Source organism: Gekko japonicus, unplaced genomic scaffold (genome assembly GCF_001447785.1).
Source record: "Gekko japonicus isolate JY-2015 unplaced genomic scaffold, Gekko_japonicus_V1.1 scaffold477, whole genome shotgun sequence".
NCBI lineage: Eukaryota > Metazoa > Chordata > Lepidosauria > Squamata > Gekkonidae > Gekko > Gekko japonicus.
Genome location: NW_015174289.1, coordinates 331276 through 346132, shown reverse-complemented (window position 1 = coordinate 346132; position 14857 = coordinate 331276). Strand labels below are relative to the sequence as shown.

General features: G+C 45.4%; 1 protein-coding gene across 1 annotated transcript in view; it reads left to right on the top strand.

Annotated features, from left to right (window-relative positions):
- Window positions 1-383: 383 nt before the first annotated feature.
- The window catches only part of TEX264 (testis expressed 264), a 214605-nt gene continuing 200131 nt past the window's right edge, over window positions 384-14857 (top strand). The window contains exons 1-2 of the mRNA XM_015424021.1: window positions 384-455; window positions 997-1285. Coding sequence (XP_015279507.1) covers window positions 1028-1285 — 258 coding nt within the window. The 5' untranslated portion in view covers window positions 384-455; window positions 997-1027. The remainder of the gene's footprint in view (window positions 456-996; window positions 1286-14857) is intronic.

Sequence of the window (14857 nt, the reverse complement as noted above, 5' to 3'; positions counted from 1 at the left end):
CTCGCTCACAACTTTAATGCCAGTAGCTCACAAAGCAGAATTTTTGCTCACAAGACTCCACAGCTTAGAGGGAACATTGCTTGGGGGTAGTGTGTATTTGTAGGAGAGAACTGACATTTGGTGGGAGAAGGTTATATGTTTTTTTCTGGCTGTTGTTGCTGCTATCCTGCAAACAGTCCTCTCTTCTGCCTCCATGTTAGCCAATGAAATGTGGGTTTGAGAACTGTAATGAGTAGTTCTGCCCAACGTCAGGAGGACATAGGGTGTCTTGTTCACACTGAGAGGGGCAGTGCAGATTGTCTGGGTCAGGTGGCATTCTGTTGAACTCAGACTCGGGAAAATAGGATGTCAATAAGACCATAATTTCTTTTGTTTCAGGGAATCTAATCCTGGATCAAAGGTTCTTGTGAGAGACAATGAACTATTGCTAGGCCATCTACTCTGGTGATTTTCAGGTAAATATAAAGTGTGTTCTACTGGATCAACTGTTGCACTTAAATCTAGTTACTGGGAAGAGGGAAAGGTGTGTCACCCTCTCTTCCATGGCTGTGTCCAGGTGTGGAGCAGGGACATTTGCCCCTGCCACGACAGCAATGGTAAGTGGTGGTTGACCCGTGTCCCCCCCCCCAGAACCCCACTGCCATGCCAGTCACTGCTATAGACACTACAGGGAAATCAACAGTATTATTTTTTCAAGGACACTAGCTTTCCTTTCCACAGTTGTTTTTGCTAGAGAGTGGCAAACCTAATCTCTTTGCAGTGTACACTAGGATGTGGTCCTTATTCCCTGACAAGCTGAACAAACAGTAGCTGAGGTGGAACTTTTTTCTTCTTGGAGTAAGTACTAAAGAGCCACAACGAAATTCTGTTCCAAAATCAGTATGGGCTTATAAAAACTAGAGTGGAAGAAATTGTTATTGTGGGAAGGTAGCAGATCTAAGAGAAAGCTGTTTACTTTAACATTGTCTAATCTTTGCACTTCTCTCTTGTCACTAGTTGATAACTGGAGTTTGAGGCATCAGGAGCCATGTCGGATTGGCTACTCATTGGACTTTTTGCGGCACTGGTTATACTTCTGCTGCTGACGCTCTTTGGCTTTGCTGTTTATTCCGGGATCTTCTCAGAAGTGGTGGTTAGTGCTGGTTTGCCCCCCTTTGGCAACATCACTGTGGCATACAAATTCCAGGTTGGGCCTTACGGCGACTGTGGGAGGCTGTTTACGGAGGGCTGCAGTGTCTCTCCAAAGCTGTGCTCCATTGCTGTCTACTATGATAATCCTCACACGGTAAGTCAGAGGGAGAATCCCCTTCTTAGTCTTTCAGGTTTGAATGTTGTGATATGTGCATCCTTGTTAGCACAGATGTTGTTTCCCTGAGAACTCATAGCAACCAGACAGCCAGGGTAAGTGCCTCTCTTTTACTGAACAGAGACTCAAGAAACAAGAAATAAAAACCAAGGGAGGCTAAAGCTTTAAAGGAAGAGTACATCGCAAATACATAATTGCTAACACAACCACTATCCGTGGACAATTGCTCTGTCTTTTCTGATGGGCTAGATCATAGATAGTCCTTAAAAGGATTTTGGAATGTACCTTTGCATCCAGGTTCCATTGGTAAGGGTGCATGTGTCACACTGCAGATGTTTTCATAAAATCTGGCTTTCTGAAGTTCAGGTCATTCATTTTGCCACCACATGCCTTGTCAAAATAGCTTCAGTTTCTTGAAATCTTGGATCTTGCAACTAGAATAAATCAGACACGTTAAATACTTCTTTATAAACTGTATGGCCTCCATTGATTTTTGTGACATCAGTGTTTAAGTGTTCATGGTACAGAATTTGGATTGCTTTGATACCCCATGTTCAGAGGCAGTATACCTCTGGTGGGCAGGTACAAAAAACACAGGAGAACAGTTGCCTTCATTCCTTGCTGATAAGCTTCCCAGAAACAAGCAGATTACCTAAAAGTCAATTATACTTTATTATAGAAATTATCATAATAATTGACATAACTTTTGAATAAGTTCATATTTGAAAAGGGTGAGTTGAGAAACTGAGGCCTCAGTGATTTAACATCATCATCATCATCGTAATACTGTGGGGATTTTATTTCTCTATTGCAGATGCTTGATCCTGTATAAAGTGATTATGTATTTTTAAATTTTCCAATCTAGATTGTTTATTTGTCCATCCATAGCAGGAAAAGTTGTAGTTGTTAAATTTATAACTGTTGCACAGCTGTTTAAAAGCACAGTGTCTGTGAGAAGAAGGTGGAAATAGGAAATACTATGGGACATGATGGAGAAAGGTGGATGTGATGGAGAAAAGTGGATGTCCAGGGGAACATATGGGCACCATCTTTATCTATGTGTAGGGGAGAGGGGCTCCTATATCCTGCTATAGCCAGAGGGGACAAGGCAGTGGAAGATAGACTAGTTCCTTGTTTAGTTCCTTTCTTCACTAGTGCTACTTCGATAGTCGTATTACTATTCCGTCAGGTTGAAAGCACTGTTGATAAAGGTCAGCAAAGTCAAACATCTATTATCGAAGTCTTAATACATGTCAGTTCAGTCCACTCATCCTGTATCACCAAGACATGGTTGGATGAGACAAGAAAGGATCTATCTTGGCCTCTCCTAGTTTTCTCCACCAGGATCCTTGGTGCAGTACCAGCCTGGATTACAGAGCTATAGAGGAGAGTTGCTGTGATCTTTTGTGATTCTGTTGCCCTCTCCAAGTGCTTTGTTGAACACAGTTCTAGTTTCTAATGTTGTGTGGCCCTGCCTGCTCACTGATGGGGATACAGGAGGTGGTCTAGGGTTTGTAGTTGAGATTTCTGCATTTAGTTCTCAGTGGCTTTATTGCCCAGTCCTATGGCTTCATGGTCACCACATCACATATTGGGCTGTCCCAAAGTATCTTGGTCCTTGCACATTAGGGTTGCCAGCTCAGAGTTATGAAATATCTGGAAATTTTTGGGGTGGAGCCTGAAGAGGTTGGGGTTTGGGCATAGTGCCATAGAGCCCAACTTCCAAAGTGGCAGTTTTCTTCAGGTGAACTGATCTCTGTCACCTGGAGATCAGTTGTAATAGCAAGGGATCTCCAGCCACCACCTGGAGGCTGTATCAAAACACAAACACTCTGTGTATAACTTACGAACAGAAGTGGAAATAATATATTATCCAAAACAATTTTAACAATTCTTAACAGTTCAAATATTTGTCAAATTCAAACACTCTTATGATTTCTTAAAGGGTTAGAATCCAACAGTACTTAATACAAAAGACAAAGTCCGAGTAAAGTTCGCTAATCTTTTGTATAAGATGCTTCAGGAGAGCAAACGTTCCACAGGAAAACAAAAATTCCACATAGTAGGAGTAGCAGCTATGCATGGCTGGCTTCAGTGCCGCATTCACTTCCTGCTTCTTCAGATAGCTGGTACTCTTTTAGCTGTGAAACTGAAAGTATATTTCTATGTCATACCTCTTATAAATAACAGATTTACCATTTCCCCAGCTGTCAGACTCAGAACATACATACTTACTCAAAAGATAATTTAACAAATCTCCTTAGACCAGATTTCCAAATCCAGTTACCCCACTAACATGTTGTTCTTTCTGTCGACAAAGCTTCTACAGTATTGTGGTGGTCAGCAATCAGGATTTCACCACTTGGAATTCAGGTGTGGGCAGCCCCCGCTTGAAAAACAGCATTTCAAGTGTTCCCTTTAAATAGTGAATTCGCTGCTTGGAGTTCAGGGAAGGCGTGCAGCTAGCAGCCGCCCCTCTCCCTCACCTCCTGCAAGATTTAAAGGGCCCACTGATCAGCTGGAGAGCCCTTTAAATCTTGGAGGAGGGGAGGGAGGAGGGCGACTGCAAAATTTAAAGGACCCTCCTGCTGGTTGGTGAGCCACATGTAACGGGAGGGGGAGGAGGGAGAGGAACAGCAGCAGCTGTTGGGTGTGCATTTGAGGGGGTGGAGCCCCAAAATGCCCCACCGTAGCTACAGGCCTGACTGGGGCAGGTAGACCTGTTCTCCAGTGGCCAGTTCTACCAATATAGTGGAAAGGGGTGAGTGAAATTTGACTTGATTCTGTTTTCTCTTATAATGTTTAAATTATTCTTAAAATATAGTTTAAATATAATTTAAAATAATCTATTCTGAGATTTTTACAAGGTTATGGAAATTATCTTCTAAAAACTAATTTACATGATAGCCAAATGTAGACTCGCTCACAAATTTAATGCTACTAGGTTTTTTGCTCACAAGGTAGAATTTCTGCTCACAACACTGTGGAGCTTAGGGGGAACATTGGTGTGTCTTTATTGATAAGATGTCAGGTTGTGGGGGAACCTAGTGGCTTCATTCAAGTCTGGCTTCATTTCTAAGTGTCTGACTCCCTTGTTCTGACTATACTATAGTACCTGGTCAAGTTTACACTGTTTGAAACATAATACCTCTGCAGACGGCCTGTTCTGGAGATTGTGGCCCCCCTAAAATAGCAGGTTCATAGCTCGGGAGCTCGGGGGTGCTCTTAGGTCTGTGTCTGAAGTTTTAGGTCCGTGTCAGTGCCTTTAACCAGCTTTGATTGGTATACCAACTATGGCCTTTCCTTGGAAAGAAAAGCAATATCTTCCAAAGTGTCCTGTGTTCTGGTTGCATCACTGTTAGATTACTGTAATGTATCCTGCTTTCGAAGATTGTTTGGAAATAATTGGTTCAGAGTATAACAGCAAGACTGCCAACTAGTATAGGTGTAATTGATTGCGCTGGACTACCAATTATTGGAGGGGAGTGAGTTACTGCTAACCCAATATTAATATTATCAACTAATTGGGAGGATTAATTCAGAGGGTGATCAATTATTGTTGATTGCTCAGTTAATTAGAGGTGGATTGTTAAAGGGTTATCAATCTGATCTATCAGTGGTAAAATCGTGGGAGGGCCACTACGGCTGAAATTGCATCTTAGTATAAGAAATGAATGAAATTGTTTAACTGCCCTATCGAGTTTATGGGCTATTAGCTTTAGGAAATAGGCCATTGCCCCAGCCTTTATTGAGTTTACTGGCTGGGTAGTAAAATAGGACAAGGGGAATTTACATAGTAAGAAAATAGGAAATAGGAGGGGGGGGAAAAGAATACAGAGGCAACAGAAGATATAAGAGTTAAGTTAGGGCAGCCAGATTAGGACTGTAGCACTCTAGCCAATTTAGATTAGGAACAGCCAACAGTAAATAGATATTTTTTCCATCAAAGAGTGGCTATACCGAGTAAATTCGCAGCAGGCTTGTATATCCGCTAGCTGCGCAGGTGGATCTGTGGTCATGCCAAGTGCAGCAGACGAAGATCACCAGGTGCAGAAGTGGCAGGGCAGGGTATTCAAGTGCTCTTGGGGAGGGGAAGGTATAGCGGTGGGAACAGGCGGAAATGGATGGGAAGGGGGCAGAGAAATAGAGAAGCTCGGCCCCCTTCCAGCCTGCGTCCCATCCCAAAGGTGACAGACAGTGGGGCAATGACAGAAAACCCCTCTCCGACATTGGTGTTGTGCAACGCCAGGTCCATAAATAATAAGACCTCTGTCCTTCGAAACTTTCTGTGGGAACAGGAAGTGGACCTGGCGTGCATGACCGAGACCTGGGTGCGAGATGGGGAGACAGTAGCACTCTCCCAGATGGCTCCCCCTGGTTTCTCGGTCCTTCACCAATCACGGACAACGGGGCGGGGGGGAGGCATGGCCTTGCTTGTTCGGGAGGTTTACTCCTTCAGGGCCCTCCCGGTCGCTAGGATCTCAGGCATTGAGTGTGCCGGCTTTGTGTGGGAAGCTGGGGAGAGTTTGGCTGTCTGACTAGTGTACCGACCGCCCAACGCACCGGCGGACAGCCTGTCATCTCTGGTGGAGGCCGTGTCAGGCTGGGCGTTGGAATACCCCAGGCTGCTGGTTCTGGGGGACTTCAATGTCCATGCCGACGATGCGGCCTCCTCCCGATCGTTGGACCTAGCCTCGTTCATGGCGGCACTGGGACTCTCCCAATATGTAACAGCTCTTACTCATCAGGCCGGTCACACGCTCGACTTGATCTTCGCGGCTGGGATTACAGTGGACTGGATTACTGCTACGGCAGTTCCATGGTCAGACCACTATGCCCTGAGGGCCCGAGTGAGCATGTCACCCCAACCCTGTTTGGGCGGTGAGGCGATTTTGGCTCGCCCGCGAAGCCATATGGACCCAGAGCAGCTTCAGATGGCTCTCCGGGATCCATTGCCCCCTGGTGCCTCGTTAGATGAGCTAGTGGAGGACTGGAATAACCGACTCTTGACAGCCATCGACAAAATCGCTCCCAGATGTCCTCTGTGCCCTCGATCTAGGCTGGCACCTTGGTATAACCAGGGGTTAAGGCTGATGAAGCGAGGACTCAGACGACTGGAGAGACAGTGGCGGCGGGCTCGTGATGAAGCGACAAGAGCATCCTATCAAACGTTTATGAAGTCGTATGAGATCGCACTCAAAGCTGCGAAGAAGGAGTTCTACGCGGCTGAGATTGCATCTGCAAACTCGCGCCCAGCACAATTGTATAGAATGATTCGGTCCTTAACCACCCTGCTACAGAGCAGACAAAATGTTATGGAATTGGATATGAGCTGTGAGGCTTTTGTGAGCTATTTTGCAGATAAAGTCCTGTTGCTCCGCTGCGACCTCCCGGCCACACTAGAGACAGTATGTGAACTCGAGGCTCCAAGCACGTCTTCTGGTTCTATTCTGGATTGTTTTGGCCCTCTCAGCCTTGAGGAAGTTGACAGATTGATCTCAACTGTGCGCCCAACCACTTGCAGCCTTGATTCGTGCCCCTCTTGGCTGATTAAAGCTGGCTGAGAGGGGTTGCGAGGCTCCCTCCGGGATATTGTTAACAGATCACTCTCTGAGGGCCTATTCCCAGGGGCTCTCAAGGAAGTGACGGTCCGCCCCCTCTTAAAAAAACCATCCTTGGATCCGGCTGAATTGGCCAACTATTGGCTGGTTTCCAATTTGCCCTGTTTGGGCAAATTAATAGAGAGGGCGGTGGCGATACAGTTGCAGGTCTTTCTGGATGACACTTCCATGCTAGATCCGTTCCAGTCCGGCTTCTGCCCGGGCCATGGGACTGAGACAGCTCTGGTCACCCTCACGGATGATCTCCGAAGGCACCTGGATTGGGGCGGGACAGCGGTGCTCCTTCTGTTGGACCTATCAGCAGCGTTCGATATGGTCGATCACCAGTTGCTCGTCCACCGCCTCGCCGACATGGGGATTTGGGGGCTCGCCTTGCAATGGCTTGTCTCCTTTCTCCAAGGTCGGGGACAAAGGGTGGCACTCGGGGAGAGGATGTCCCAGAGACACCCACTAGTTTGTGGGGTGCCTCGGGGCAGTTCTCGCCCCAATGTTGTTTAAAATCTACATGCGCCCCCTTGCCCAGATTGCCTGGAGACATGGGCTAGGGTGCCATCAATATGCGGATGACACCCAGCTCTATCTGCTGTTGGGCGGTCAGTCTGGCTCTGACCCGTAAGATCTGGACCGAGTGTTGCGGGACGTAGCAGACTGGCTTAGGTTGAGTCGACTGAAACGGAATCCGACGAAGACGGAGGTCCTATGCCTGAATCGGAGCAGTACAGGGGTGGGGGTTCCACTTCCGGCCTTTGGTGGGGCACCATTGGTGCCAGCTCCAAGGGTCAGGAGTTTGGGAGTGCTGCTGGATGCTTCCTTGACAATGGAGGCCCAGGTAGTAGCCACTGCCAAGGCAGCCTTTTACCATCTGCGGCTGATTAAGCAGTTGGTCCCCTACCTCGAACGCAATGATCTGGCATCAGTGATCCATGCTATGGTCACCTCGATGTTAGATTACTGCAATGCTCTCTACATGGGGCTGACCTTGGGGCAACTCCGGAAGCTGCAGCTAGTGCAAAATGCTGTGGCCAGGTTGTTGATGGGTCTCCCCATGAGGGAACACATCCAACCTGTGCTGAGGGCGCTGCACTGGCTGCCAATAGCATTCCGGATATGCTTCAAGGTGCTGGTTTTGACCTTTAAAGCCCTAAATGGTCTGGGGCCTGTCTACCTGAGGGACCACCTTTCCCCGTATGTTCCCCCAAGGGCATTGAGATCCAAGTCGCAAAATTGCTTGGTCCCCCCAGGCCCTAGGGACGCAAAGTTAACATCAACAAGAACTAGGGCGTTTTCCTTGCTGCACCGGTATTATGGAATCAGCTCCCAAATGAGATTCGAGCTCTGCGGGATCTTCAAGAATTCCGTAGAGCCATAAAGACCGAGCTGTTCCGGCAAGCATTTTAATAGTCCGACTACACTGTCCTTACACATAATTACCAATACTTAATAACAGATGTCTACCACGTCTTAATCTTAACTGTAATAGTTGTATTTTGAGATTTTACCGATTGTATTGTTTTGACTTGATATTTTATCAATTGTATATTGATTTTTAACTATTGTAAGCCACTCTGAGCCGCTTCGGCGGGAGGGCGGGATAAAAGTCTAACAAATAAATAATAAATAAATAATATGGAACACATATTGATAGTGCTGCAAGAACTGCACTGTTTCTGGATATGATTCTTAGCTTTGAAGCCATGGTCCTCCTATAGTTGGTCAGAAGATAGAAGTGGATCGAGACTCTCTTGCAGGTAGGTTGCAAGGCCAGGATGATGGAGGCAGAGTTGGGAGAGAGTTGGGAGAGGGAGGGAGGATCAATGGCAAATTTTGATTTATCTCTCTACAAAGTGCAAAATGGCCATAAAATACAGTATGATGCTCAGTAATGCTAGATATTTATACACACTAAGTATGAAAAACAAAATATTATTTGTTCAATATTAATTGGCTTTATGTTGGGGAGGGAGAAAGTAGTATGGACGTAATTTGCAAACCATCTCCAAAATTACAGCAAGTTTAGAAATAGATCCTGTTTCAGAAAGTTTGAGAGCCACTGTTTTAAAGCTTCAGAATGCCAGGGATCTTTTTGTAGCAGGAACTCCTTTGCATATTAGGCAACACACCCCTAATGTAGCCAATCCTCCAAGACCTTACAGAGCTCTTCTTACAGCGGCTACTGTAAGCTCTTGGAGGATCGGCTACATTAGGGGTGTGTCAACTAATATGCAAAGGAGTTCCTGCTACAAAAAGAGCCCATTATCTTCCATATGACAATCTTCTTCAGGGTTCCTTCTCTAAGTGCCCCCACTTTCAAAGATGAAATGGGTGGCTGCAACAGAGAGGACTTTCTCTTTGGTGGAGCCTTGTTTTGGACCTCCCTCCAATGCACCTCTTCAATTGATGCTGAATTTGTCCAGCTTTAAAGCCAAAGCGGATGTGGTGCTGGGACTTCTGTGAATGAAGCCCTCAATGTTTTCTTTCCCCCGCTTCTTTAAACAGCAGGCTCACATGGGTGAAATTTTCATTCATGGCATCAACTGTATTTCTTGTAATTGCTTCACTCTCATGTCTAATCTCCCCTGCCACCTGCAAATTAGCCAGGAGGATCAGAAATTGATTTGTTACAAAGTTAATCTTTTCAAAGATTTTTTGCAAAGTCTCTGCAATCAGTTGTATCTGAGATGCAAGAATCATAATCTCCACCTTAGATTTCTTCCTGTTTCTTCCTACTGCCCACCCTGAGCCTTCTTTGGTGGAGAGGGTGGGGTATAAATCAAATTAATAAATAATAAGTAAATAAATAGTAGCATTCAGCTTTAATAATTTGTCAAAAGCTTTCCAGTCAGTAAGGGGGTTCTGGGATGCGGCCAGTATAGAACTCTCAGAATTAGGGTGGAGCTAGCACATCATTTAGTAAAGGGGCTCTCTCACTGGAATTTGATCTGGAACTCTCCTAACAGTTTGTCCAAGGTTTTCAAGGTACGGTTTTAATTTTTTAAGGTTTATACTCGTTGGTACTTCACCCCCCAAAAAACTTTCTTATATTTATTCATCTGCCTTCCCATTGTGTTGGAAAGGGTGTGATCATGTTGGATCCTACTGACACTGTTGGTGGGATTGTAGGCAGGTAAATAGTTTTTGCCTAGAAATTGTATATTGGATTAAGATTACCACAGGTTTTGAATAATCTTTTTCTTTAGAGTCTTTATTAGAAATTATTGGTGCAACCTACCTGTCAGAAACTCTGTTAGGGGATTGATTGCTGTGTTATTCACTGCCGCTCTCTCAACAATTGCATCGAAATGGAAAGATTGAACACCCTCATCGGTACTGATCTGGCATGAAAAAATTTGGGAACAGTATATTATGGCAAAAATCACAGATAATATATCATATTCCAACACTCCTAATTATCAATCCAAATTTGTAGTCACTTGGTTCCCTGTTTTACAGTATTTAGTGGAGCAAGAGGTAATCCCTGCAAATCCTCTTTATCAAAAATTTGCATATTTTTAATTTGATTGGGTTAGATAATGTAGGCAATTATGTTAAAACTAGGAATAATGCCTGTTGTGGAAATAAATACAATGAACTCTAGAAAGAGGCTCTGGGTGGGTGCCCTGGCCTTGGATACTCAGTGTCAGTTTGCTGTGGTGACCTCAGCAGGGTATAATGACACAGAGTCCACCATTTTCTCCAAGGGAACTGATCTCTGCCATCTGAAAAGCAGTTGCAATTCTGAGTAATCCCCAGCCCTCACATGGAGATTGGTAACAATGGTTCCCCAGGAGGAAAAGTACAGTCTTCCTCTGCAGTGGGGACCAAAGCAGCCTACATCATTCTCCTCTCCGCCTTTTGATCTGTACAACAACCCTGTGAGGTAGGTTAGGCTGAAAGTCTGTGTCTGGTCCGAAATCACCCACTCAGCTTCTACAGGGCGAACCTGGGTCTGGAAGACTCTGCTCTGAAGCACTAACTGCTATGCCACACTGGCTGTCCTAGGGGAGCTGCTGCTGGTGAATAGGAGCAAGCAGCCAGGCTTAGTTAAGTCATACCAGTCAGGTGTCATCAAGTCACCCAGAGGGCACTGCTAGGCCTCGGGTAGCTAACCTGCAGGTGGAGCCTGAAGATTGCCTGGTATCACAACTGAACTCCAGACCTCTCTCTTCCTGGAGAAAATAACTACTTTGGAGGGTGGACTGTATGGCATTCTATTCAGCTGTGGCCTTTCCCCTCTCCAGACTCTGGCTTCCGTAGACTCCACCACAAAATCTCCAGGAATTTCCCAACCTGGAGTTGACAACCCTAGTCAGTACTGGCCCCAATGAGTTCCCCCCATAGGCCAAAGTAGGCCTGGAAAAGGCCTCCTGCCCCTGCGTTTTTACTGACAGAACGAAGCTTGGTTGCCTAGCAACAGCAGGATAAGAAAATGATTCGATGGCTGGTGGCTCACCTCAGTGGCCAGCCAGCTGTGGAGGAGCCAAGCAGGAGAAGTGGCAGCAGTAGATGCCTCTTCCTGAGCAGGGAACAGCCATTTCAGTAGCCAGCCAGATGTGGAGGAGTGAAACAGCAGCAGTAGAAGTGTCTTTGTCAGGAGAGACAGTTGTTTTGGCAGTTTATTCAGACAGGGAAGAGTGGCCAGGCTGGCAATGGATGGGGGAGAGGAGCCAATGGCACGCAAGTACTCTTGATTGGCAGTTGATGAGTCAGTGGCTAATGGAGTGCACAGTACAGCCAATGGGAGAGCCAGAAAGTGCCAATACACTAGGGCTTTCATATATATAGGATTACTGTTGTGATGGGACACTGTTGTATTGCTTTTAGTATGTTCATATCCTTTTAGTATATTCATTTTTACTATTGGGCTGGTGGTCTCTGTATTGTTCACAGTATTGTTTGTAGACTGTGTATGTTAATTATGTTTATTCAATAAAAATTTAAAATTAAAAAAAATAGTAAAGGAGAAAACCTATTGGCAAATACAGTTGGTGAAAAGCTGCTGAAAATATTCCTCTATCTTACTCTGCTTTGAAGCTGGCACTTCCCCCTCATAAAGAACAGACCTCTCTCCCCCCCAATATTATTGATATATCCCCAGAGACTAGCCTATATAAAACCAATGAATTAAATAAATAAAAATAATTCTTAATAAAATAAAGGGTTTAAAGAGGGCTTGTAAACTACAGGTTGCTATTAAGCTAAAATATGGCTCTCATAAACCCCCCGATTAATATCCACTGAGATAATGCCTAATAAAATACTGATAAAATAGCTATAAAATTAAGATTAAAACTAAAATTCAACAGTTACAGCTCAGAGATACTGATAACAATATGGCTGGGGTAGAGCTAAACAGCTAAATAGATAAAACGACTAGAATAGAACTGAGAGTATTAACATGCTTGTGCCATAGAAATGCAAACCCGGAACACAACCACTCCTATAAAGGCCATTTTATAACAAATAAAATAACAACAACAAATCAGACATGTAAAACAGCATAACACAAACCACAGCCACTGACACAACCTAGGTTACGTTTGTGACGTGCCTCTCCTGGGTGTCGAGGGGGGTCCCACCGGTAGCTGTGGCGTCGGGCTGGGTTGCGCTGGCAGTTGGGGTGGAGTCACAAAGGGGAGCCGCGATGAGACCTCAGAACGGCAGGGTACGGGGTTAGCAGCACCCCTCAGGTCCCTCTACCCCATAAGCTGGAAATCACTCGCCCTAGCTCTCTCTCTCTAGCCGTCGTGCGTAGTGTCACCTTCTCACGTTCTTCCTCCCCGGTCCTCTCCAAGAGCCCCTCTTTTTATTCCCCACACTCCCCTGCCAGCGCCGCCCATCTTCGCCGGGTGCCGCGGCCGGCTTTTGTTGTCGCCCCGTGGGTCCTTCTTCACTCCTCTCAAGGGTGGGACTCCATGGGGTTCACTGGGCGGGTCTTGCCCTGCCAGCACTGTACGTCTTGCCCTGCCAGCACTGTACGTCTTGCCTGAACTCTCGGGAGTCGCTCCGGCGTGCTGCGTCCTTTGTGGGGGTTGTGTCGTTGATCCTCCCCGGCTCGTCCGCCATTCCTGGGGTGAGTTGGGGTGTGGGTATGCCTCTGGGGGTGTGAACGATCGTCCCGGGGCCGGTGGACCGGGACAAAGTTAAGTTAAATAGAACAGAATACTAAATAGAATAAGAAGCCTAAAGGTGGGAGGAGAAAAGAGGAGAGACAAAACTGTGTTCCTCCAAACAACCAATGGCTGGATAACAGATTAATTAAGCTCCACGTTTTCCAAGTGGGAGGGAAAATCATTCCAGCCAAACAAGGTCAGCCATTTCAAAAGAAGAAAGAAAAACTACTCTCCTAGGCAAACTATACCACACTACAGAGCGAGAAAAGAAAAATCCTAATATAGAACTAAGCTTTAGTTAAAACAAACAAATTCACTCAGAGCAGAGCTCAGTGTCTGCATTTGCTGACTCTCACCAGAACTGGAACCAACCCCCACTACATTACATCTCACAAAGTGGGTGGAATTTGGATTGGATCTCCAACACAAGGGAAGAGGGAGGATTTAAGCCTTGTACCTCATGCCATTATCTTGACCTGAAATGGCCTCATGGATCTTCTGTTAACCCTGTTGGGGAAACATGCAGTTACTGATAAGTCTTACCTCCATGTACCCCCTTTTCTTGTACCATGGATTGAGCCCAAATTTGGACCAGACACTTGTTATTTGTACTGAATAGCCCCAGCATGGAACTCGCAGCATCAGTCACGGTTTGATCTTTAGTTGAAGACATTTTTATTTGCCTAGGTGATGGCTAGTTTATATTATTTGTCTGGGTTTTAAGATGTTCTCTTTTTAAAACTATTTTATACTGCAATTAATATCTAATGCTCTTTCTGTTTTTACTGTTAGAATGTACATAATATGACCATTTGAATCAATGGTTTCAATGGGATTCCTAATTTTAAACTAGCTTAGTTTTAATGGAACTTTATTCCGCTGTTCTCTTATTTTTATTATGTGCTTTATTTTTTGTGACCCATTGTGAACTTTTACTTAAGAATGTTGGATACAAGTGATTCAAAAATATAAAATATTCTACTCATGTATATATGCAGGGCTTTTTTGGTAGAAAAAGCCCAGCAGGAACTCATTCATTAGCATAATAGGCCACACCCAACAACAAAAAATTCATTAACATATTAGGCCACACCCCCAACATCACAGCTCATTAGCCTATTAGGCCACACCCCATGCCTTCCCTTGGCTTGCCCGGGTGCCCCGTGGCTGTGGGGTGCCCAGCAAGCCGGCCCTTGGACAGACTGGGGAAGGCACAGGGAGGCATTTAGTTGCTGAGGGGGGGATCACTGTAGTGGGTGTGGCCAACTCTGAAGCCAGCTGGAACTCCGTTCCTAAGCGTTCCTGCCCCAAAATAGCCTTGTATATATGGATAGTCCATAGTGTAATGCAGAATTCTTGTTGAAATGCTAGAGCTGCCGTATACAGTAGAAATTTGGTTGATTATTTTGGAATGGGTATGTTCCTAAAGGGGTGTTCGGGTGTTGTTGCATTTCTGTCTTCTTGGGCCAGGCCTCCTCCCCAAGCTGCTGGCCACTGACAGGTGGAGCTATCATGAAAGAATGTGCTGCAGGCATTTTCAGTAAAATATGGACCTTGAGTGTCTCAGTTTCGATGCCTCTCCTTATCCCCATAAGACCTCTTAGCAGTTGTTTGCCTTCTGCTTTTCTCTTCATTTGAGGTTATAACAAGGAGTTCTGCCATTGGCCATAACCTAGAGTATCGCGCAACCATTTCACATGTTGATTTGAGCAGTTTCACAAACTGGTCATTAAAAAAAAATGATTGTGATGCACTGTTGGCACTTGCTGAAAAGAGGCCAAATGTTCCACTGGGCACATGCATACCTTTTTATACTCCTA